At 44.8% G+C, this 26,297-nt stretch overlaps 1 protein-coding gene across 5 annotated transcripts in view; it reads right to left on the bottom strand.

The window, feature by feature from the left end:
- The window catches only part of aatkb (apoptosis-associated tyrosine kinase b), a 327,637-nt gene extending 308,867 nt beyond the window's left edge, over window positions 1-18,770 (bottom strand). For all 5 annotated transcript variants that reach the window (XM_059948385.1, XM_059948388.1, XM_059948386.1 and 2 more), the window contains exon 1: window positions 18,358-18,770. In XM_059948385.1, the coding sequence (XP_059804368.1) occupies window positions 18,358-18,442 (85 nt within the window). In that variant the 5' untranslated portion in view covers window positions 18,443-18,770. The remainder of the gene's footprint in view (window positions 1-18,357) is intronic.
- Between the last annotated feature and the right edge of the window lie 7,527 nt (window positions 18,771-26,297).

The following is a 26,297-nucleotide window of genomic DNA, read 5'->3' as shown; positions in this document are numbered from 1 at the left end:
GAGTATACCCTCCAGCGTTCTTACAGCTGGGAACACGTGTCCTAGAGCACATGGCTCTTATGAATAACCAGTTGATCTGACCCCTTGACCTGAACACGTTCCAGCACACTTGTCAATCCTGCACTGTTGCCGATGGCAAGCTGTGCTTATGTCCAGCAGGGTTAAGAAGTACTGGAGGAGGGGTGAGAAATGCAATACAAAGGAGCCCTGACCCTTGGCATCTCTCAACATGGGACTGATTAACTTATTACTCACCCACCATTTTCGAACATAGAAGAGCACACTTCAGGCCTTTTGGCCCACAATGTTGTACTGCTCTTTTAAGCTACCCCAAGATCAATCTAACCATTTCTTCCCACATAGCCCTCTATTTTTCTTTCATCTGTGTAAACGGTAGTTCACAGACTATTCAGAGAATAAAAAGCTGTACCTAAAACATTGAACCTGGGTCTTCAGAATCAGAATCAGTTTTAATATCACCTGCAAGTGTTGTGAAATTTGTTAACTTTGCAACAGCAGTACAACTTAATACACGATAGTCAAGGAAAAAAAACTGTGAATATATGTATTACAGTATGAATATATATTTTAAATAGTTAACTAATTTGTGCAAAATAAAAAGTCGTGAGGTAGTGTTCTTGGGTTCAATGACCATTCAGAAATCAGATGGCAGAGGGAAAGAAGCTGTTCCTGAATCACTGAGTGTGTGCCTTTAAGCTTCCGTACCACTTTCCTGATCGTAGCAATAAGAAGAGGGCATGTCCAGGGGGTTAAGGGTCCTTAATGTTGGACACCACCTCTTCGAGGCATTGCTTCTTGAAGATGTCCTGAATACTCAGAGGCTAGTGCCCATGATGGAGCTGACTAATTTTACAACTCTGCAGCTTACTTTGATCCTGTGCAGTAGCCCCCACCCCTATACCAGATGGTGATGCAGTCAGTTACAATTCTCTCCACAGTACATCAGTAGAAATTTGCAAGTGCTTCTGGTGACATACCACATCTCCTAAAACTCCCATATGTACCTCCTCCCTGATGGTAGTAACATGAAGAGGGCATATCCCAGATGGTGAAGACCTTTAATAATAGATGCTGCTTTCTTCCTGCATTTTCTCAGCTAAAGTTCAAAGAAAATGTATTATCAAAGTACGTACAGAATATGTCACCATATGCTACCAAGAGAGTCAATCTTGAGCCCCAGTTTTTTTCTGTCCTGCACGAAGGACAGCCCAAAATGAGTGCTAGATCAAACATAAGATGCTGGAAGAACTCAGTGGGTTAGGCAGCATATGTGGAGGGAAATTGGGTCAGTCGACCTTTTGGATTGAGACCCTTCTCCTGGACTAATATTCAAGTGAGGAGAGATGGTAGGCAGATGGCGAAGGGGAAAGCGGAAATACCAATAAAAGCTGGGAGGTGACAAAGGCCAGAAGATGATCGAAGATAAAAGACAGAAGATGACCCATCTTCTAGAGAATGAGGAAAGCTTGGAAACCCATAAAACATTTTTGAAAAGTCAGATTAAAGAGAATCCCAAGCATTTGATACATACACCAAGAGCAGCATGATAACTAGGGAGTGGGTGGGACAACATCAAGTACAATGGTAGGAACGTATGCTTGGCAACTGAGGATGTGTGTGAGGTCCTAACTGACTATTTACATCAGTACAGTATTTACCGCACAAATATTGAAAACCATTGGGCATTTCTTGGAAGTAAGCAGTCAGGTTGTCAACCTACAGTTCTCAATCAGCCCATGGAAGCCCCAACAAGAGTCAACACTGGCCAGCTATTGACCCGGTTGGCACAGAATCTTCCTCGGTGGACAGCTTCAGTCTGTCTGTCATCTGGTTTCATAACAAAAACAGCAAGAAGGCAAAAGGGTTTCCATAGCAGCTTTGAGAACGGCCAGTGACGTGTTTGTGTAGCTTGGTGGGAAATGGGGCAGCTGAAGCAAAATTTTACACATTGGCAATGAAATAAATAACCAGATCACCTGCTTCAAAGTTCACATGAATGTATTATCAAAGTACATATATGTCACCATATACAACCCTGAGATTCATTTTCTTGCAGGCATTTACAGTAGAACAAAGAAATACAATCAACGAAAAGCTACAATGAAAGACTGAAAAAAAGCCAATATGCAAAACTGTATAATTACAAAAAACAACCAAAAAACAATAAATAATTAAGATAATAGTACTGAGAACATGAGTTGTAGAGTCCTTGAAAGTGAGTTTATCAGTTGTGCATTCAGTTCAGAGTTCAGAGTTGAGGAGAGTGAAGTTCTCCACACTGGTTCAGGCACATGATGGTAATAACTGTTCCTGAATTTGGTGGTAAGGGACCTAAGGTTCCTGTACTTCCACCCCGATGGTAGCAGTGAGAAGAGAGCATGGCCTGAATGGTGGGGGTCCTCACAACCCAACTCTTCCTTGACAATGTGCCATGGGATCTCCTACACCAACCTGGGAAAGCAGCCAAGATCCATGTTTGACAACTTACGCAGAACAAAGCATACCTAATAGTATAGTCATCCACTTTATAAAGAAAACGTTTACCAATCAAAATGTTGACTGTCCATTTTTCCCCACAGATGCTACCAGACCTGCTGAATTCCTCCAGTGTTCTGTGTGTTGCTCCAGATTCCAGCACCTGCAGTGTCTGTGCCTCCATTATCATTCTGCCGTCTGCACAATCTCACTTAACACAAATTATCTACAACATTAGATCAGTGACAAAACTACAAAATCTTTGAAAAGCACTATAGCACATCCAGGCTGTGTAAAGTGCTACAGAATTATAAACACAACTCATCCTGATCACCACATGTTTTGCCAATAATTTCCCCAATTCCAAGTTCCTTCTATAATTCCCATCCTGGCAGCCCTATTGCTCCCCTTTCCCATCCTATTTTACCAGGAAGCCACCTGGCCTCCTGAATCTGCCCCATCATTAAATATAACCATGACTGATTCTCCCCAGGTCTCCCTCCTTGCCTGTGCCAATTGCTCAAAATGCTCAATTCTCTAAAAGTAGGGCCAGGGTATTTTTTTTTCCCCATTTGCCTGACAGAGCAAAATGAAGCTTTTGCTTGGGGTCTTGTTCAAAAATATATCTGTCTCCCCTTTGAATCCTTCCAGTGATCAAAGCTCAACACATCGGGTAAGAGAATGGCAGCAGATCACCATTACCCAATAAAGGAATTCCTATGCACCTCAGCTTTAAACAACCATCACCCCTCCTTTGGCTTGCAACTATGTCCCATCATTGAGACCTAGCGCTGGTAGAAACATCTACCCTGTCATGCAGCCTTAAAACCTTACATGTTTCAATAAGACTATTCCTCATTCCTCTAAATTCCAATGGATGCAGACCTAACTTATTTAGCCTCTCTTGATGGGACGACCCTCTTATTCCAGGAATAGGCCTAACGAATCTCTTTTGGTCTGCCTCCAATGCTTCTACGTCCCTTCTTAAACAAGAGGACCAAAACTGCCCAATGCTCCAGGTTCGGTCGCACCAACATCCTTTACAACTGTGACAATAATTCCCTACTTCTAAGTTCTAACTCCTTTGCAATCAAGGCCAATATACCAATCGCATGCTTGCTGCACACACCTTCGTGTTAGGGCACCACGGTAGTGAGTGTGACACTATCACAGCTATCAGAGTTCGGAGTCCAATTCCAACATCATCTATAAGGAGACTGTATGCCCTCCCCATGGAATGTCTAGGGCTCCCTCTCCCCCACAGAACAAAAAGATCTAGTGGTTAGTATGTTAATTGCCCACTGTAAATCGTCCCATGATTAGGCTAGGGTTAAATCAGGGCATGCTTGTTCCTGCGGCTCGTAGGGCCAGAAGGATCTCTTCAGCACTGAACCTATAATTATCGGGAAAAACAGCACTAATCACCAAAAGCACCTTTTATCCATATGAAGGATAATATGGGGCACGACTCCTGAGATCACTTTGCAATCAACTGCATCCTTCAAAAAGGAATATTTTACATGCAAAAAAAAGATACATTATGCAAGCTGCTTTTCAAGCAAGACTAGGATGAAAGTAGTACTCCATGTCTCTGTATGGATAGGAAATGTTTAGAGCATGGGGTTCCCAACCTTTTTTACACTATGGACCAATACCATTAAGCAAGGGGTCCGTGAACCCCAGTTTGGAGGGATATGGGTCAAACACAGCAAATGAGAAAAGTTAAATAGGTATCTTGGTCCTGATGGATTTGATTCAAAGAGTCTGTTTCTGTGCTGTATTACTGAGAGTTTGTACATTCCCCCCATGACCATGTGGGTTCTCCAGTTTCCTCCCACAGTCCAAAAAGACGTACAAGTCAGAGTTAGGGTTAGTAAGTTGTGGTGTGTTACGTTGGCACCAGAAGCGTGGCAATACTTGTGGGGCTGCCCCCAGCACAATACTCTGAATGTGTTGGTCATTGGCATAAATGGCACAAATGTTTCAATGTACATGTGACAAATTAAGCCATTCTTTATATTTGTAGAGAATCATCTATGACTTCACAACCTGAACAATGTATGGTCACTCAAGTAGTTCTTTAGGCGTAGTCTCAGCCTTTTGAAAGAAAATGTGTCATACGGTAGTAAAGACTGGTAACAACTCAAAGAAGTGGTGAAGGTACCTGACATAGAACAAATTTATTTTTAAGTACAGCTGCCCTGTTGCTAGGTTGATTACAGCAAACGGTCTCCGCGTAGCACAGACAAAATGAACGACTGAGCTAGCCACAGAGAACAAATGCAGAGAGAACCTCCTATTCTTCGAGCAGAGTCACAGGGATTTCACGGTCCACCTGAACTAACAGATACATTTTCTTTGTATAAAGAGTGTCAGGACAGTACAAGCTGAACGGTGCAACTTTGAAGGGAATGTGAACAAAGAAATCTGTAGAGCGCATGAAGCAAAACAAAGAATGTAAGTGGAGAGGATGACAAACAAGGAACCCCAGGAGAGGCAGAAATACGCTAAACCATTTTGAAACTTTTGGTTCAGGCCCAAGTGGATAAATGTGTCTAATTCTCATATCTGCACTTTAGGAAAGCTTCAAATAAAGGTGCAGAAAAAGTGATGGCAGAGGCAGATACATTAGTATAGGAGTGATGTCAAAGGTAGTGCTTTTACACAGAGGGTAGACGTGTGGAATGTGCTTTCGGGGGTGCGGGTAGAGGCAGATATATTAGGTGAATTTAAGAAACTCTTAGATAGGTACATGGGATGATAGACAAATGGAGAGCTGTGTAGGAGGGAAGAGTTAGATTGATCTCATAGTTGGTTAAACAGTTAGCACAATATTCTGGGCTGAAAGGCCTGTTGTGTTTGAAACTAGATAATGTGTGGTTTCAGAAGATACATGGATAAATTGGAGAAGCTGACTTTATTCTCCTTGGAGCAGAGATGATGGAGATTTGATGGAGGTGGTTAAAATTGAAACAGGTTTAGGTGGAGTAAAGGGAATGAGGCCTTTTGTCCCATCTATTCCATGCTAAGTTATTGGATTTCTTGCAGAAAGAGACAGCAGGAACTCTGTGTATTAAAAACTGTTCTTCAGCACTCTTACAGAATTTCATTGCTTTGCCTTACACTGTTCACTGTGGAATATGAGTGGCTCCGTGCAACAGGGCAGCACACCCATCAGGGTGCACATTCCTCTGAGGGGCCTGAACCCAAAGTCTTCTACCTTGGAGGTGAGCAACAGCCGTCAAGTTTCTTCCCTAATTTGATACTAATAGAAGGATACTTCGGGAGTCTGCCCTTTGTCTCTTCTTCCTGGATCCTGACCATGAAATGTTACATAGCGCCCAGCGGCCTAAAGCACATTCACTTGCTTCCTCTCTGATAGTGACAGTAGACAGGTCCTGAAGCCAGGCAGGAACAGAGTACAGGGTCTTGTGGAACAAGTCCAGAAATTGCATACAACATCAGATCAATATACCTTCCTCTCCTCCCGGCAACTTGGCTAGTTATAGACCAGATCCAGATGGCCACTTGAAAGGAAAAGTGGCCCAAGCATAAAGGAGAAGAACAAGAGAAACCATGCTGTGTTCACACTGGAGGACCCAGAAAGGACGATACATTTAGATACAAAAATACAACTGCAGATGCTTCACCCTCCCCTATCTCTATTACCGGGCTTCGGCCCTCTCTTCCCCCCCATTCCTGATTAAGGGTCTCGGCCCGAAACGTTGGCTATTCTTTTCTCACGGATGCTGAGTTCTTCCAGCGTCGTGTACGGATACATTTAGATACTTAGCTTACTTTGAACTTTATTATTCATTTGTACCATGTTAGAGGACAGCATTTATTGCCCTTGCCGGTATTGAGTTGCTTTCATAAACTGACTTCACCAGGTTCCCAATTTTCTCTACCCACCCCCTCCTCTTTTAAAGATGTTCCTTAAAATTCATCTCTTCAGCGTGATGTTGACTGGTCACGCTGCTGTGAGACAATTTTTAACCTGCAAAAAGTTTCTATATAAAAGCCAGCAATAGCTCTGAGACACTTCAAATGTGTTGTGGCTTTAAATAAACACAGATTGCACAAAAAAATATAAGAAATAGGAGCAGGAGTCGGCCATCTGGCCCGTCAAGCCTGCTCTGACATTCAATAAGATCAGGGCCGATCTGGCCATGAACTCATCTCCACCTGCCTGCCTTTTCCCCATAACCCTTAATTCCCCTACAATGCAAAGATCTATCCAACCCTGTCTTAAATATATTTACTGTGGTAGCCTCCACTGCTTCATTGGGCAGAGAATTCCACACATTCACCACTCTCTGGGAAAAGCAGTTCCTCCTCATCTCTGTCCTAAATCTACTCCCCTGAACCTTGAGGCTTTGTCCCCTAGTTCTAGTCTCACCTATCAGTGGAAACAGCTTTCCTGCCTCTATCTTATCTATCCCTTTCATAATTTTATATGTTTCTATAAGATCTCCACCAGCCTCAAAACGCTATATCTCAGAATTTCAATGACAAACTGGCAGTATTAAAGTATAACAGGGTCTCTCTCCACCCTCCCATTCAGAACATATATCAGAAGTGCCTTCAATCCTTTCCATAATCTCTTTGACCTCCTTGTCATCAGGCAGAAGGTACTGAACCATAAGAACCAGAACTGTCAGGCTGGGTAAGATCTTCCCCCAGGATCTACTTAACACCCCGCTGCCAACCAGCACACATATACACTTTGTCTGAACACCCCCCCCCCCCCCTCCAACACTCCACAACTCACAGACATATTCTCATCCTGCAGAGGTCACTTTTCACCTTTTCTTGCTGCTGTTTCACATATTTATGCAATTGCTTGTTTTAATATCATAGTGACAGTAACATTATACCGTCCTCCATGAACACACACTTCTCACTTTATGTCAATTTGTCAATCCTCAGGCCAGGCCACTCAGGGATTTGTGTTAATTTTTTCTTTGTGACTGTATGTGCTGGATCATAACTATTTGTGCTGTGTGTGACTATATGTACTGTGTTTTGTACCTTGGCCCCAAAAGAATGATGTTTCATTGAGTTGTGTACATATGTACGGCTGAATGACAATAAGCTTGAACTTAAACTTGGTAATTGGACATGCATTCTGACTGCATCCTCCTGGAGCTGATCCAAGGCTACAGGGATGCTGAGAAGATTTGTCACTCAGGGCTTTCAAACATTACCATTTTCCTCTCAGAATTCAACATTACAAGTCAATTTAACCACACCAGTAGTCAAAACTCTTTCAAAGATGAGATATTCCAAATTATAAGCAGATTAACACTACCAATTAAACACAAGACTGATGATTATCACATGAGCCTTTCTGGTGAGATCATTTCTAATCCAACCTTCATTGAGAAATTAGTTTCCAAATTAAGAAACTTCTGCTCTGAAGTTCCTAAATATTTCTTGACAGTGTTAAGCAAAATAGTATAACAATAATGGCTCTCTTCATCAATGGACAGACTCTCCACTTCAGAACCAAAACCCCAAAGTACCTATAAGATATATTTTAAACACATTTAAATACTATAAATGGTGTACAATTTTCCTTTAGTAATTGCTACAAATATTCTCAACCCAACCTCCAAAGCTTCTCTCTCCACCACTGCTCTTTCCATCTCCCTGTTTCTAGCCTCACTCCATTCTTACAGATACCACTTTCTAACTTCCAGACAAGGAAAAGGTGGAGGGATGGGGAGATGGGGGTAGTGGGAGTGGTCTTTCGATAGGAGCACCATCGAGAATGTCCTGTCTGGCTGCATAATTGTGTGGTACACAAGATGCAAGGCATCAGACAGAAGATAATAAAAAACACCGAGAAGATTGCCAGGGTCTCCCTCCTCCACCCACAATTAGTGACATTTACTGGGACTGTTGTACACCAAGGACCCTTGTCAACATTCACACTTGTTGTATACATATTTACCGGCCTCAATCACTTTGCCTGGCACCGCATTCATCTGGGTATAAAAGTTTCCCCTTTGGTCCCTTTTGAATCTTTCCCCTAAATCTACATATCCTAGTTTTGGACTATAAGCTTGCCTCTATTCTCCTACACCCCAGTGCTGATCCTTTCCCCTACCAAGAGGATCATCAGGATCTCCCTCCCCACTATTTGTTGCAGGCAAAGGGCCTGAAGCATAATTGACGATCCTTACCACCCATCCTGCAATCTCCTGACCCACTATCATCAGGAAGGAGGTACGGCAGCATCAGGACTAGGACTGCTAGGCTGAGTAACAGCTTCTTCCCTCGGGCTGTGAGACTAATGAATACCCTGCCAATGCCGAGGTCTCCTCACTAGGACAGTGAGCTGTTTCTTGTTCACCTGTCCTGCGCGATTCACATGCATTTTGAATTATATTTCCTTAACTTATTTGTGGTAATATTTTGTTTTATGTGCTGTGTGTGATATGTGTATTGTGGCTACACCATGATCCAGAGGGTCATATATATGGTTGTATATATGTACAGTCAGATGACAATAAACTTGAACTTGAATTTGCAGTTAAGGCATCCTCATGCCTTGGGATTTTGAATGGACAATGCAAATGGACACAACTGATCTGGAGCTCATTCCAAAGCCAGGGAAAATAAAGTGGGACAAGCTCAGTTAGACAACTTGGTTAGCACGGGTGATTTGGGCCAAAGGGCCTGTTTCCATGTTGTACAGCTCTATGGCTCTCTGGCTGATTAAATAAAATGGGCAGTGGAGCTTTCAGAAGCCTACCCAATCTATCCTATCAAATCCTATCCTGTCTATATGAAGGACATAGATAGTAAATGCAAGTAGACTTTTCCATTGAGGTTGGGTGAGAGTAGAACTAGAGGTCATAGGTTATGGGTGAAAGATGAAATATTTAGAGGGAGCATGAGGGGTAACCTCTTCATTCAGAGGGTGATGAGAGTGTCATTCCATGACTTTGACATTATAGACTTGTCATCTATATCAATGATCTGGATGATAATGCTTCCAGCAGAAGTGGTGGATGCGGGTTCAATTTCAACATTTAAGAGAAATTTGGATAGGTATGTGCATGAGAGGGGTATGGAGTGCTATGGTCCACATGCAGGTCGAGAGGACTAGGTAGAAAAATGGTTCAACGTGGACTAGATGGGCCAAAGAGCCTGTTTCTGTCCTATAGTGCTCCATGACTCTAAGTTCAAGCTTAATGCTGGCCGTCATTTCTACTAAAATTACACTCAGTACCTGATAAGGATCTGGGGGTGGTGAAACCATCGGTCTGTGAAATATCTTAGAACTAGCCAGGAAAAAGAAATTAGAAGTCCAAAACTGCCACGTTTGGTGAGGGAACAAAGTAGTCCAAAACCAGAATACAAAATAGGGAAATGTGTAAGGAAACGACACAGTAATGTAGTGGTTAACAGTCCCAGCGACCCGGGTTCAATTCCTGTCACTGCCTGTAAGAAGTTTGTGTGTTCTCCCTGTGACTGCGTTGGTTTACTCCCATGGTTCAAAGCCATACTGCTTGACAGGCTAATTGGTCATTGTAAATTGCCCTGTGATTAAGCTAGGGTGAAACTGGGGGATTGCTGGACAGCACGGTTTGAAGGGCCCATGCTGCACTGTATCTCAATCAATCAATAAATAGAAAATGCAGGACATACTGAACATGGAGAGGAAAGCTTCAGAGAGATATGGACCTAAACACCAGCAAATTATATTAGCTCACTTCATCAATTTATTTGCTGTGGATAAATTGGACCAACACAGACCAGGCACATTTATGAAGGAAGCAAAAGGGAAATCCCTGCTTTTCTCTGCCCAGATGCTGCCCGAACTGCTGAACATTTTCAGTGTTTCCTGTCTGGGTTAGGCAATTGAAATTGTAACTAGGACTCACACGTTTATTCATGCCTAAATCTTGCATGTAATAAGCCCCGATTGTGTATGCATCTGTGGTACCCAAGCAGTATACACTCAGTAAACCTCCTGTTCCTAATAAAGTGACCACTGAGTGCACATTTGTGATCTTCTGCTTCTGTAGCCCATCCACTTCAACGTTTGACATGTTGTGCATTCAGAGGTGCTTTTCTGCACAGCAGTGTTGTAACACGTGGTTATTTGACTGACTGTCACCCTCCTGTCAGCTTGAACCATCCTGGCCAAACTCCTCTGACCTCTCTCATTGATATATCATTTTTGTTCACAGGACTAGCACTCTCTGGATTCTTTTTTTTGTTTTTTCGCACTTTCTCTGCAAACTCCAGACACTGCTGTGCACGAAGATCCCAGATTAGCAGTTTCTGAGATACTCAAACCATTTCGTCTGGCACCAACAATCATTCAGATTACAGATTTGTCATCTGTATCAATGATCTGGATAACAATGTGGTTAACTGGATCATCAAATTTGCAGATGGTACCAAGATTGGGGGTGTAATGGTCAGTGAGGAAGGCTGTTATAGCTTGCAGAGGGATCTGGACCAGCTGGAAAAATGGGCTGAAAAATGGCAAGCGGAAGTTAATGCAGACAAATTCAAGTTTTGCACTTCTGTAGGACTAACCAAGGTAGATCTTACACAGTGAACACTTGAGCATGGAGGAGTGTGGTAGAACAAAGGGATCTGAGAATACAGGTAGATAATTCATTGAAAGTGGCGTCACAGATCAAAAGAGTTGTAAAGAAAGCTTTTGGCGCTTTGGCCTTAAACATACCAATGTATTGAGTACAGAAGATGGGATGTTACGTTGAAGTTGTATAAGATGTTGGTGAGGCCTAATTTGGAGCATTGTGAGCAGTTTGGTCACCTACCTACAGGAAAGATATAAACAAGGTTGAAAGGGTGCAGAGAAAGTTTACAAGGATGTTGCCAGGTCTGCAGAGCATGAGTTATAACGAAAGATTGAATAGGTTCGGACTGTATTCTTTAGAACATAGAAGATTGAGAGGAGACTTGATAGAGGTATACAAAATTATGAGGGGTATAGATAGGGGAAATACAAGCAGGCTTTTTCCACTGAAGTTGGGTGGGACTACAACTAGAGGTCACAGGTTAAGGGTAGAAGGTGAGAAGTTTAAGGGGAACATGAGGGGAAACTTCTTCACTCAGAGGGTCACGAGAGTGTGAAATAATCTGAGAGAATAAGTTGTGCATCCAAGCTCAACTTCAATGTTTAAGGGAAGTTTGGATAGATGGTAGGGGTATGGAGGGCCATGGTCGCAGTGCAGGTCGATGGGAATAGGCAGTTTAAATGGTTTTGGCATGGACTAGATGGACCAAAGGGCCTGTTTCTGTGCAGTACTTCTCTACAAGTCTATTTTATTTTATTCAGAAATACAGCACGGACTAAACCCTCCCAGTCCTTCAAGCCGCACTACTCAGGAACCCACTTATTTAACCTGTAATGGGACCATTTACAATTACCAATTTACCTACTAACTGGTAGATCTTTGGACTGTGGGAGAAAACCAGAGCACGGGGAGGAAACGCACGCACTCACGAGAAAGAACGTACAAATTTGCTTACAGAGAGTGCCAAAATTGAACTCCAGTCTCCAACACCCCGAGCTGTAATAGCGTCATGCTGAATGTAACACTTCCGTGGCCCTCCTTAGATCACATTTCCCCCCCCCCCCCATTTTGATGTTTGGCCTGAACAACAACTGAACTTCTTGACCGTGTCTGCATGCTTTCGTGCATTGAGATGCTGCCACATGATTGGCTGATTAGATATTTGCATCAATGAGCAGGTGTACCTAATAAAATAGCTACTGAGTACACATGGACAGGGAAGGTTCAGAGAGATGTGGACCCAACACCAGCATGTAGGACTAGCTCAATTACGTAACCCAAGTCCCTACCAAATAAGGCATAAGGCACTTGCCATTCCTCATCCTTGTTTTCTCTCCTTCACTATTCCCCATTCTTGTTTCCCACTCACTCCTTACCTGCCCATCACAACCCCCTGATACTCTTCCCTTCCCTTTCTTCCACTGTCTGCTGTCCTCTCCTATCAGATGCCCCCTTCTCCAGCCCTTTCACCAATCAACTTCCCAGCTCTTCATTTCAGCCTCTCCCCCTGCTCCCACTTTCACCTTTCACCTGCCACCTTGTACTTCTTCCTCCCCTTCCCCCACCCTCCCATTCTATCTTTTCCCCTTCTGTTCTGGTCCCGATGAAAGGCATCGGCCCGAAACATCAACTGTTCGCTCTTTTCCAAAGTTGCTGCCTGGTCTACTGAGTTCCTCCAGTATTTTGTGTGTTGCTTTGGACTTCCAGCATCAGCAGATTTTCTCACGTTTGTAAGGCCCTCCTTTCCCTCCGCTAGCCCTGCAGGTCACGTTTGAGCAAGGTGCAGCACCTGCTCTCCCCCCCCCCCCACCACCCCCAATCAGGGTGACGTGAAGCCACGAGAGCAGGTGGTGGGTGGTCGTGTGGGTGCAGATCACAAGCCCCGGTTATGCGACCACTGACACCAGGCAGACAATCTCTGGAGAGTATTGATAATGGCTATGGGTCACCCGTCTTGTAGAGACTCTGCCCAGAAGAAGGCAAAGGCAAACCACTTCTGTAGGAAAATTTGCCAAGAACAATCATGGTCATGGATAGACCATGATCGCCCAGGTCAGATGACATGGCACATAATGATGATGATGAGTTCGGGGTGGGTGAGTTGAGCCAGCCCACCCAGGTCGAGCACATTTATAACCAGAGCAAAAGGTACAAATCGTTTTTGTCTCTCTCAGATGCTGCCTAACCTGCTGAGCATTTTCAGCCTTTCCTGTCTGGGTTAGGCAATTGAAATTGCAACTAGGGCACTAAAGGGTCACAAGTTTATTCATGTCTTAAGTCTTGCATGTAATAAGCCCTGATTGTGTCTGAGCTACCTGAATAGTGCAAATTTCTACTTGAACCTGCAGGCAGGACGGTGCCTTTCAGTAGTGAATGATGCTGCGGCAATGGGTTTTATTGAGGGAGGCGTTAATATCGCTGATATTTAACACACGAAATAAAACCGCAAACTAATTTAGACGTCTGTTAGTATTTGTCGGCAATTAAAATCTCTCTCACACATGCAATTGTCATATGGCACCACACAAATTACAGAGAAACACATCAATTCGGAGAATGATGTCACCGCTGTTACTGGCATTTTCATTCTACTGCCAGCCGGCGCTCGGGTGCCACTGTTTCTGGGTCGCTCGCTCGCCAAGCCACCCCCTCAGCCCCCAGCTGTGGTAACTGTACCACTGCAGGAGTGTACTGCATAACACCTCCCACCTGCACTCCGAGTGAAACGATTAAATGCTCTCGCCGTGAACGGCAATAAGTTCACCGCAAAGGGGTGTCTAATTTGCCTGTTTTGGGGGTGGCGAGCGGAGGGAGGCTTTTATCCTGCGGTTGACAAGCCCGTACAGTTACAACCAGCAGCGAGTTGGCCGGCACCTTCTCACCCCAAACCTCACGGTGCATTTAGCTTCACCCTCTATTTCCTCGTCAATTCAATTTTGATCGGGGGGGGGGGGGAGAGAAAGAAATTACAGCGGAGGTTTAGATCCGCAACGCAGCAATATTTCACGGCCGACCACCACCATTACAGAGAAGACTGAGTGGGGGTGGGGGTAAATACAGGAGGGGAAGGCACAGTGTGGGGGGGGGGCGTTTAGAGTGAGAAAGCCAAGGGGGAGTCAAACGAGAGAGTGGAAGGGGCGTTACGAGAGGGCAGTGGTGAGGGGAGAATAGGGAGAGGAATGACCGGGATGGAGAGGGGAATGGAGGAAGGGAGGGAAGGGGAGTGATGGGGAGGGGAGAATAGGGAGAGAAGAGGAGAATAGGGGGAACGGTGAAGAGGGGAGAATAATGGGGGGAGTGATGGGGAGGGGAGAGCAGCTTTAAATATATTGGAGTTTAAGGAAAAAGGCACAGAAGTTAAACAGAGAATCCCTCCTGGAAATAGTGGAGATCTATAATGAACACGGAGCTTAAAGAAATGAGCAGCATAGAGATTAATGGGGCAGAGAGGCAGTAAGTCCCTAGGACCCGACGGCCTGCGGTCTAGGGGTACGAAGGGGGTGGCTTTAGAGAACCTGGTTTCATCCAGAACATTTTCCACAGACCGGAAAACAGCAGATACTCTCTAAGAAAGGAGGGAGAGAGCACCACAGACCAATTAGCCCATTCTCCCCGGTAGGAGAAATGCTGGAATTTATTATTGAGAGAATGATCCTTAAAATTAATAACCACAAGAGATTCTGCAGATGCGGCGAATTCAGAGTAACAGACACAAAATGCTGGAGGAACTCAGCAAGTCAGGTAGCATCTATGGAAAGGAGTAACGAGTCAACTCATCAGGTTCTGTTGAGGGGTCTCAGCTCCTTTATACCTGTCCATAGGTGCCGTCTGACCTGCTCAGTTCCTCCAGCATATTGTGTGCGTTACTCTTAAATTAATAATGGGGTTTGGCAAAGCCAATACGTAACGAGGTTGACGAATCGGCCGGAATTATTCAAGTTTGGAGGTGACAAAACACGAAAAAATAGGCAGACCAGTTGGAGATTCCAGAAGGTGCTTTGTCCAGGTTTTCTTTCCGAGATTATTCTACGGCATTAGAGCACGTGGCATCGGGGAAATGTACTGCGGGGAACCAAGAATAGGCAGAAAAGGGGAGAGTGGAAAATGCAAGTGTGATTTCCTGGATGAGAGGTTATGATTAATGTGGGGAACGATGTAAATTGGTAAAATGGCTTATTATTGTCATATGTACTGATGTACAGTGTAAAACACGAGTTGCATAATGCTCATACACGAAGTGCATTGAGGTATCAGAAGGTAAAATAACAACAGAATGCAGAATAAAGTGTTACAGTTCCAGAGAGAGCCCAGGGCAGCCAGACAATAAAGTACAAGGTCATAACGAGGTAGATAGATTCTAGGGTCAAGATTCCACCTTATCATATTCAGGAAACATTTAAGAGTCTTATAACGGGGAGGTAGAAGCTGTTCTTGAGAGTCGTGGTACCTGATTTCAGGCTTTTGTATCTTCTGCCGCTGGGGGGGGTGGGTGGGGAAGAGGAGGAGTGGGGTCTTTGATTATTCAGGCTGCTTTCCATTGGTGAAAGGTGTCGAGATTCTCCTGTTTACAATCTTTATCAGTAATTCAAATAACAGGATCAAGTTCAGTAGCTGAACATTGATTTATCTAACTTCCAATAATTTCTGTGCTCTCCCCAATCTCTTTTTCCATTCCCCGCTCTCGTTCCCCCCCCCCCAACTCTTCTCTTCTCCTCATCTGCCCATCACCTCTCTCTGCTGCCCCTCCTCCTTCCCTTTCTCTCATGGTCCACTCTCCTCCTCTATCAGATTTATCCTTCAGCCTTTTCGATTTATCACCTCCCAACTTCACACGTCATCCCCGCTCCCCCACCCAACCGGCTTCACCCATCACCTTCCAACTTGTTCTCCTTCCCCCCCCCCCCACCTTCTTATTCTGGTTTATTCCCCCTTCCTTTCCAGTCCTGAAGAATCTCAGCCCAAAGCATCAACTGTTTATTCCTCACCACAGAGTTCCTCCAGCATTTGGTGTGTATTACTCTGGGACCAGAGCTGTAAATAATACTCCATGTGGAGAATATCTTGTATTTAATTGCATTCACTATATTCAACTTTGCTTATGGTACAAAGCTGGGTGATACATATAGCTAAGGTGATATATATAAAACCAGGGTGCACAGTACTGTTGGCGTGGTTTGGTGTGGGTGCAGACACACCCAGCCCTCAGGCACCAGGCAAGGTCATTTGATCCCAAACAATTGGTTTATAGGTCATTGCAGTAATCTCTGTGGTGCTTCCCACTCCCTCCCCTCTCCTCCCACCGTGATTCCCCTCTCCCTGCCCCCTTCCCGCTCTCAGTCCACAATAGGGGCCCATCTCAGAATCAGGTTTATCATCACTCACAGATGTCATGAAATTTGTTTTTCTTTTTGTGGAAGCAATACTCTGCAATACATAGAATTACTGCAGTACCGTGCAAAAGTCTTAGGCACCCTAGTTTTATATATATTTATACCCAAGGCTTTTGCACAGTTCTGTATAAGGTAGAAAAATGTGAGACCTTGATAGAAAAACCTAGAAAGTGAGATAATTCTTAAACAGTAAAAAAACTATTGTTCAGGAGGACCTAGTGAGCTGTGCTTTACTCATTAGGAAAAGCTAAGAAGCAGGTACAGGAAGAAGTTAAGAAGGTAGGCTTATTTTGCAAGGAGAGTTTAAGAGGTAAGATAGCCATAGTCAATGATACAGTGCCCTGGTGACACTGCACATGGAGAACCGTGCACAGCTCTGGTCTTAGTAGGAAAGGAGTGCAAACAAGATTCAACATTGAGACATAGAAAGGTGGATTTGCTGTATGAGGAGAGATTAAATAATCTGGATGATGGTTGGTGAGGAGGTGGATACAGGGTTATGTAGGTAAGGGGATTGGAGTGGAGGAGGGTGGGGAGTGAGGGGGTGTGGTCAAAATAAAAGTTCAGTCACTCAGGATGGAGGTGAAGAAATGTTCTCACTCAGAGGACGGTGAATCTTTGGAATTCCAAATCCCGTGGAGGGTGGGGAGTCTGACAGGAGATAATGGGGGAGGGGGATGGAGAAGGGAAATGGGAAGAAAGTGGGGTGAGCAGCTAGCAGAAAGGAAGGTGGGGAGCAACTGTGAGGTGGCGGGATGGAGGGATTGGGTAGAGAGAAGGGGGAGGAGGGGCTGGGAGGTCTGAGGTGGGGCAGGTGAGGGATGGGAAGATGGAATGGAGGTGGGAAAGATAGGAGGGTGTGGAGAAATGGGGGGTGGAGACGAGGGATGGGGAAACGGGGATGAGAGAGTTGGAGAGAATGGGAGATAAATAAGGGAAGTGACGAATGTCGGAAAAGAGTGGAGGTAAACACTAGATGGGGGATTAGTCAAGGAATGACAAGACGTGCAGCGGGAAAAGGGAATTATTGCAAAGAGGCAGAGATGGGGAAAAGGGCAAGGGACTGAGTTAAAGAATTGGAGTGTGTGTGCCGGTGAGGGAAATAGAAGTGGCCATCGGGCAGAGTGCGTGGCGGAGAATTAGAGTCGGAGGGAAGAGATGGTGGGGGGGAGATGGCGGAGGGAAGAGATGGTGGGGGGGAGATGGCGGAGGGAAGAGGTGGTGGGGGGAGATGGCGGAGGGAAGAGATGGTGGGGGGGAGATGGCGGAGGGAAGAGGTGGTGGGGGGAGATGGCGGAGGGAAGAGGGTGGGGGGAGATGGCGGAGGGAAGAGATGGTGGGGGGGAGATGGCGGAGGGAAGAGGTGGTGGGGGGGAGATGGCGGAGGGAAGAGGTGGTGGGGGGAGATGGCGGAGGGAAGAGGTGGTGGGGGGAGATGGCGGAGGGAAGAGGTGGTGGAGGGGGGAGATGGCGGAGGGAAGAGGGTGGGGGGAGATGGCGGAGGGAAGAGGTGGTGGGGGGAGATGGCGGAGGGAAGAGGGTGGGGGGAGATGGCGGAGGGAAGAGGTGGTGGAGGGGGGAGATGGCGGAGGGACGGGGGTGGATGGCGAGGAAGAGCTCGGGCGGGACAGATTCTCCGGGGAGGTGGGCAGTGGACAGGAGAGAGGCGGCCGCGACAGGGTTAAGCTGCTGCGGGCTGTGACAGGTACCCTGCTCAGCTTCCACGGCACAGGAGAGCGAGCGGATTCACGACAGCGCCGATTTAATTTTCAATAGAGAGATAGCCATTGCTTTGCAAGTACAAAAGACACCGAGCATACCCAGCAAATGGAAATCGAATGAGTAAATAGGGAACAGGGGGCTAGGGTAGAACGGATTCTTTTTTTTTTGCATCCTTTACTCACCCGGGTCGAAGTGGGAGCTAAAGGCAAGGCAGGAATGGCACAGTCCCGAAATCAGCATCAGGCGAAGATGCGCACACGACCACATCGCTGCTATAAATTTTGCAATCAAATATAAAAAAAAAGGGGAGAGAAGCCTCCACGACAGAAATAACAAAATAATGCCAGGGAGAGCCTGTCAGCAGTGATGACTGTTTGAAATCAGTCAGGATAAAGCCCGTGCAGCAGCCCGGTGTCGGTGGAACGATGCCCGCTCTGCGAGGCTGCGGTGCGGCGGCCGGCCGGCCGGCTCCATGCTGCTGTCTCCGTCGCAGGGTCCCGGTGCAGAGTCGGGGGCGGCCGGGCCGCTGGCGGGGCTGCGGCGCGCACTGTGCGAGTGGCTGAGCCCGCGGGCACACAGCGCCATCTTCGCCCGGGCGCGCGCTCGCCCGCCCGCCCGCCTGACTGACTGACTACGCGAGAGAGCGCAGCGCGCGACCGGCGCCAAGCTCACCCGCACAACAACCACCCCCCCCCCCCCACCCCTCACCCCACCGACCCGACGAATAACAACGCCGCTCCCGGCCCCGCGCGAGTGCGCGCGCTATCCGTGCACCTGCGCCGGGCAGAGAGCACTGAGGGGGAGAGGGGGAGGAGAGAGCAGGGGAGGAGGGAAGGAGGAGGCGAGATGGGTAGAGGGGGTGAAGATGGGAGTGGGGGAGAGGGAAGGGGAAAGGGGAGCGGGGAGAGGGAGGGGAGATGAGGGATGGGAAGGGGTAGAGGGGTGAAGGAGGGGGGAGGGGTATGGGGAGAGTGCAAGGGAAAGAGGAGCGGTGGAAATGAGAGGGGAAGTGGGAGTAGGGGAGAGGTAAGGGGTGAAGGGAGTAGGGGAGGGGGAGAGGTATGGGGAGAGTGCAAGAGGAGCGGTGGAAATGAGAGGGGAAGTGGGAGTAGGGGAGGGGGAGAGGTATGGGGAGAGTGAAGGGAAAAGGGGAGCGGTGGAAATGAGAGGGGAGGGGGAGAGGCCAGTTGGGGAGTGGGTAAGGGGGAGGGTGCAAGGTGAAAGAAGGGGAGGGGAGAAAGGGGGAGTGAGAGGAAAAGGGGAGGGGACGGAGGCAGGGGTAGGGGAAGGGAGGGGGGCTGACAGAAGAAGAGACGGGAAGGGAGGGGAAAGTGGAGGGAGGGTTGAAAGTGGAGGAGGATGAGGGTAAGGGGAGAGAGTGGCTGTTCATTGGACCCCTCCTTCAACACCAAAACCACCCCTCACCTCTCAACACAAAAACCGCCTCTTCCTCACCCCCCACTCCTTCAATGCCAACACTCCCCTCGAAACACTGACTCTATCTATCCCCCAAGCTCTTCATCCTATGTATACCCTTCATAATTTTGAATACCTCTGTAACATCTCCCCTGTGCTGTTGGGCATAAAGTCCCAACCTCTTAAACCCTTCCCTATAACTCATATCCTCAAGCTCCAGGAACATCCTTGTAAACATTCTCTTCACCATTTTAAACTAATTGATATTTTTCCTGTAGGTAGATGACAAGATCTGCACACAATACTTTCAACGTGGCCTCAACGGCATCTTGTACATAATGCACGTACTCAAGGCCAATGTGCTAAAAACTCGATTTATGACCTTTTCCATCTGTGCTGCCATTTTCAAGGAATAGTGGATTATGTATTTGCAGATCCCTTTGTTCAACAGCACACCTCGGAGCCCTACCATTCACTGTGTAAATCTTGCTCTGATTTGGCCTCAAGTGCAGCACCTCATACTGTTGTAATGAATTTATCAGTATGAATGCTGTGCAAGACAAGTACTTCTCAGTATATTTATTATTCAAGTGTGTGTACTTTATACAACCTTGAGATTCATCTCCTTACAGGCAGCCGCAAAGCAAAGAGACTCTATAGAACCCATTAAAACGAAAGAAGACTGTCAAACACCGTATGCCCAGAGAGACAACAAAACTTGTTCAAACAGTAACAGCAAACAGCATTCAGAACTTCACTGCTGATGCAAAACAACAAATTTCGTGACATATGTCAGTAATAATAAACCCGATTCTGACTCTGTATCACAGTACATGTGACAATAATTAGCCAATTTACCAATTTGTGTTTCACTGATTGACTGATGGGGCAGATAACTCACCAGGTGTAGAATCGTGCCTTGTATACTGTTTGTGCAGATCAAGTTACTACACAGGGTAATAATTACCCGAGGTAAGCAATAAACATGAAGAATAAAGTGTAACAGTTACTGAGAAAGTACAGTGCAGGTAAACAATAAGTGAAAGATCATAACAAAGTAGATTGTAAGCTCAGAAGTCCAACTTATTATATAAAAGCTCCATTTAAGAGTGTGATAGAAGCTTTCCTTGAGACTGGTGGCACAGGTTTAGGTGTTTGTATCTTCTGTTCAATGGGTGAGGGGAGAACAGAGAGTGTCCAGGGCGGGTGGGGTCTTCCATTATGTTGGCTGCTTTACTGAGGCAGTGAGGTGTATAGACAGAGTCCATAGAGGGGACTTTGGTTTCCGTGTCATGTTGGGCCGTGTCCACCACCTTCTATAATTTCCTGTGGTCACCTGCAATGCAGTTGCCATACCAAGCTGACCGTGACAGCAAGGCCACGATGAGTTTTAAATGCAAGGATGAGAATTTTAAAATCAAAGTCTCAGACCGTGTGCCAATGTAAGTATAAAGGGTAGTTTAGAAGAGGAAGATAGGTGGGAAGGTGCAGAGAGGGGATTCAGGCGCTTGGGCACTATACGTTCCACAGAGGTGGAGCAACTAAAATTCAAACTGAGCAAGTATTGTAAAATTGTAGTTACGTGAACAGTTACTCTCCATTCTATTCAACTGAAATCGGTGTGCAGTCAATTGTAACCCTCCTGGCCTTTGTAGAACTAAACTAAATCAATTTTACTCAAATCTGTACTTTTGAGTGATGGAAGAGACCTACACATACTTCTTGGTGTTCCTTTCCGCACCTTGTGGCACCAAGTGGCAACCATGCCATTCTTTAACATTTCTTGTCTGCTTTTTTTTAAGTTGCTAGCTTGACGCTCAACCCCACATGGATGGAAAGCGTGCGAGGAGCTGGCTGGATTTGAACCCAGGACCTCTCACCTCAAAGTCTGGTGCGGATGGCACTACACCGGCCAACTGTTCTACACATTAGGTTAGCAGTGTCTGAATGCTATTTAAAATGTGCATTAACCAATCCAATATGATTCTATCAATCATATATGAAAATCATTTTGCCTTCCTTTGCAAATGTACTGGTGACAGTCAGATTGTAGAGTTTCAGCACGATAAGAATTCAAAGTAAATTTATTAGCAAAGTACGTATATATCTGTTACCACATGCTACCTTTGGATTCATTTTCATACAAGAATTTATAGAGAAAAATGAAATACAATAGAATACAAGAGGTATGTCTTTTACACAGAGTGGTCGGTGCGTGGAAGCACTGCCAGCAGTGGTGGTAGAGTCAAATGCATTAAGGATTTTTAAGAGACTGTGGGATAGGTACATGGATGAAAGAAAAATGGAGGAACATGGGGCAGGAAAGTGATAGATTTTAAAGCAGGCTAAAGGTTTGCACAGCATTGTTGATCGACGGGCCTGTACTATGCTGAACTATTCAATGCTCTAATTAACAAAAATACACACATAAACAGAAAAAGACCGGTAAGCAATCAATGGGCAAAATAAGGCAAACTGTGTGAATAATAAAAAACAATACTGAGAATATGAATTGTAAAGTGTCATTAAATGTGAGGCTGTAAGTCAGAGAATCAGCTCTGAGTAGTTGTGATTGAAATTATCCACGTTGGTTCAGGATGGTTGTTAGGGTGATAACTGTTCCTGAACCTGGTGGTGTTTGCGAGTGGTGCTTGAACTTATGATGACAGAGAGTATTTAGCAAGCTTTAGCTAATCCTTGTCTATTAATGACACAGATCACTACCAACACCACATTTGAAAAGAGCACTAATAAAACCAAATGTTACTTCACTTTGAAGATTATCTCCAAACCCTTCCAGCTGACAGAGTCTAGATAATTCAGGAAAAGGAAATGAAACATAATAACTGTCTCAAAAGCAGCCAAATCTTGCATTTTTGCAAAGTGTCATCTGTCCTGGAATGCAAAGTCTATTATTAGCAAGATAAATGCAGCTTGCACTCATCATGATCCAACAAGCAGGTAATCTGTTTTTGCTGGTGTTCTGCTGCTGCCATTAGGCAGGAGGTACAGGAGCTTTTGGTCCCACACACCAGGTTCAGGAAGAGTTATTACCCTTCTACCCTCAGGCTCCTGAACCAGAGTAGATAACTTCACTCACCTCAACCTGCTGAAGACAGTCTACAGATTCACCTTCAAGGATCTAGAACTTATTTTCTCAGTGTAATGTGCTTGTTGATTTAGTTATTTATTCTTTACTTTTCTTGTATTTGCATATTGGTTGCTTGTCAGTCTTTGTGTGTAGCTTTTCATTGTCTTCGTTGTGTCTCTTTGTTCTACTGTGAATGCCTGCAAGAAAAATTAATCCCAGGATTATACATGGTGACATGTTAGACTTTAATAATAAATTTTACTTTGATTTTGATCTGAAGAACAACATCGTAAAGAAGTGAAGATCACATCTTATAATTAAAAAAATATAAAAAACAAAAGCACTTAGGGTTGGATTCCTGGAATACAGGTGTCTGGCATGCAACTGTCAACTTGAGTTTGCCTCTTTCTCTACATTATTGTTCCACAATAGGAGGAACTCAAATATATACTGAATATATTTATTGATTTATTTGTCTATTTATTTATTCATTCCTTCATCCAGATATTTATTTATTTGTATATTTATCTATGTGTTTGTTTATTGATTTATTATTACTTTCTATTTATCACAGAGTCTTCTTTTGCACATTGGCTGCTTGTCAATTTTTGTCTGCTTTTCATTTATTCTATTATATTTCTTTGTCCTATTGTGAATGTCCGCACGAAAATGAATCTTAGGGTTGTAAATGGGGTTATAGACCTACCTTGATAAGTTAAATTAACTTGAGTGAATTCAAGTTCATTTATCACGTGTACATTGAAACATACAGTGGAACACGTCATTTGCCGTTAGTAATCAACACACTTGGGGGTGTGCTGAGGGCAGCTTGCAAATGTTGACACATTCCATTGCTAACCTCGCATGCCCACAAAGTTTAGCAGAACAACACAGAACACAAGCAACAAAACAACAGCAAAACAAGCCCTGTTCCTCCCTCCCACGTATCCATACACATATTGTCTCGCTGCTCCAGGACAGGCTGTCTTCAGTGGACTTGGACATGGGCTCGCAGACATTGGGCCTTTGACTTCTCAATGGACAGAGATTCACGGACTCAGGCTCCAGCCCAGGGGTTTGACTTCCTAACTTACAATTTGACCCTCGGGCCTCAAAATCGATGGCAATGTCACTGGGAAGTCTTCTTGTATGGGCATGGAATTTGTAAGATTCGTCTGAAACATGGATGGGTGGGAAGCGAGTCTAACACTGCATCAGCATGGTTACATCTCCAATTGCTGCACTTGTTCAGCACGTGTTTCCACCATTGCCTCAACGTGTAAGACTAGATGCACTGCTTTTGAGAAGATTAGAAATACGTGCTGCATGGAGATGTCTGTGTACCTTTAAGAACAGAGTGTAACGTGGTATGACTTTTTTTAGATCGTGTCAGCACACTTTGCCAATAACTGAGAGTTGAGTACCTTTAATTAGGGATGTGGAGTTGACAGCATCAACTCTGTCATTTGCTTTAATTAGCCAGCAATGCATAGAGTCAGAGTACCACAGCACAGAAATAGTCTCTTCAGCCCATCTAGACCATGCTAAACTTATTCCGCCTAGCAACAACAATCCACACCCGAACCAGAGCCCTTCATATCCCTCCCAACCATGCTCTTATTCAAACTTCTCTTAAATGATGCTATCAACCTGCATCCACCACTTCTGCTGGCAGCTCACTCCACACTCACCGCCCTCCTCTCGGGCTCTCCTTAAACATTTCATCCTTCACACTTAACCTATAACCTCTAGTTCTAGTCTCAACGAAAAACTCCGCACACATTCATTCATAATTTTCTATACCTCTGTCAAATCTCCTCTCATTCTCCTTCGCTCCAGGTAATAAAGTCCTATTCAACCTTTCCCTATAACTCAGGTCCTCAAGCCCCAGCAACATCCTTGGAAATTTTCACTGCATTCTTTCAAAACTTCTTGATATCTTCCCAGTAGGTCAGTGACCAGGACTGCACACAATAACCAAATTTGAACTCACCATCATCTTATACAATTTCAACATAACATCCAACTCCTGAACTCAATTGTTTGATTTATGGAGGACAACCTGCCAAAAGCTCTCTTTGAAAGTTCAATGTTTAAAGTTCAAGTTGAAAGTTCAAAGTAAATTTATTATCAAAGTACATAATATGTCACCATCTACAACCTTGAGATCCGTTATTTGCAGGCATTTACAGTAACTACATAGAAGCACAATAAAGTCAGTGACAGATGGACAAACAACCAATGTGCAAAAGAGCAGCAAGCTGCAAATACTAAAAAAGGAAAATAATAATCAATAAAAAAGTAATAAATATTGAGAACACAAGTTGTAGAGTCTATGTGTTGTGGAATCAGTTCAGTTTTGGCATGAGTGGCGTGATCCCTTTCAGTTCAAGAGCCTGATTGCTGACGACACCACTGTCACTGGCAGAGTCAAAGGTGGTGATGAATCAGCATATCAAGTCAAGTCACTTTTTATTGTCATTTCGACCATAAACTGCTGGTACAGTACACAGTAAAAATGAAACAACGTTCCTCCAGGACCCTGGTGCTACATGAAACAACACCAAACTACACTAGACTATGTGAGACAGCACAAGGCTACACTAGACTATGTAAAACAACATAAAAACTGCACTAGACTACAGACCTGCACAGGATTACCTAAAGTGCACAAAACAGTGCAGGGCAGTACAATAATTAATAAACAAGACAATAGGCACAGTAAAGGACAAATTACAATATAATAATAAATGATACAGATGTCAGTCTAGACTCTGGGTATTGAGGAGTCTGATGGCTTGGGGTGGGGTGGGGAAAGAAATTATTGCAGTCTGGTCGTGAGAGCCCAAATCCTTCGGTACCTTTTAGCAGATGGCAGGAGGGAAAAGAGTTTGTATGAGGGGTGTGTGGGGTCCTTCATAATGCTGTTAGCTTTACAGGTGCAGCGTGTGGTGTAAATGTCTGTAACGGCGGGAAGAGAGACCCCGATGATCTTCTCAGCTGACCTCACTATCCACTGCAGGGTCTTTTGATCCAAGAGAAATTGAAAATCTGGCAGAGTGGTGCCACAATTACAACCTCTTTCCCAATGACAGCAAGGCCGAGGAGCTGATTATTGTCTTTGGGAAGAGGAAACTGGAGATCTATAAGCCAATCTTCATCAGGGTATCAGAGGTGGAGAAGGTCAGCAACTTTAAATTCTTTGGTGCTATCATTTCATAGGACCTGTCCTGTCTGAATAGCACTACGAAGAAAACATGGCAGCATCTCTATTTCCTAGTCTCTAGTTTGCAAAGATTTGGCATGACATTGGTAATCAATGTTGAATGCTGTCATTGCTTTGTAGTCATTGTGAATGCCCACAAGAAAATGAATATCAATATAGTATATGGTAACATAAATGTATTTTAATAATAAATTTTCTTTGAACTTTCAACTTTGTAAACTTTAACAAACTTCTATAAATGTGTAGTAGAGAGTACATTGATTGGGTGCATCGTGTGTGGAAACACCTATGCCCTTGAATGGAACATTCTACAAAAAGTAGTGGATATGGCCCAGTCCATCATGGGGAAAGCTCTCCCCACAATGAGCACATCTACTTGGAGTGTTGTT

Source organism: Hypanus sabinus, chromosome 23, assembly GCF_030144855.1.
Source record: "Hypanus sabinus isolate sHypSab1 chromosome 23, sHypSab1.hap1, whole genome shotgun sequence".
Classification (NCBI taxonomy): Eukaryota; Metazoa; Chordata; class Chondrichthyes; order Myliobatiformes; family Dasyatidae; genus Hypanus; species Hypanus sabinus.
The sequence above is the reverse complement of the archived record's forward strand: the minus strand, read 5'-3'. Positions and strand labels throughout refer to the sequence as shown.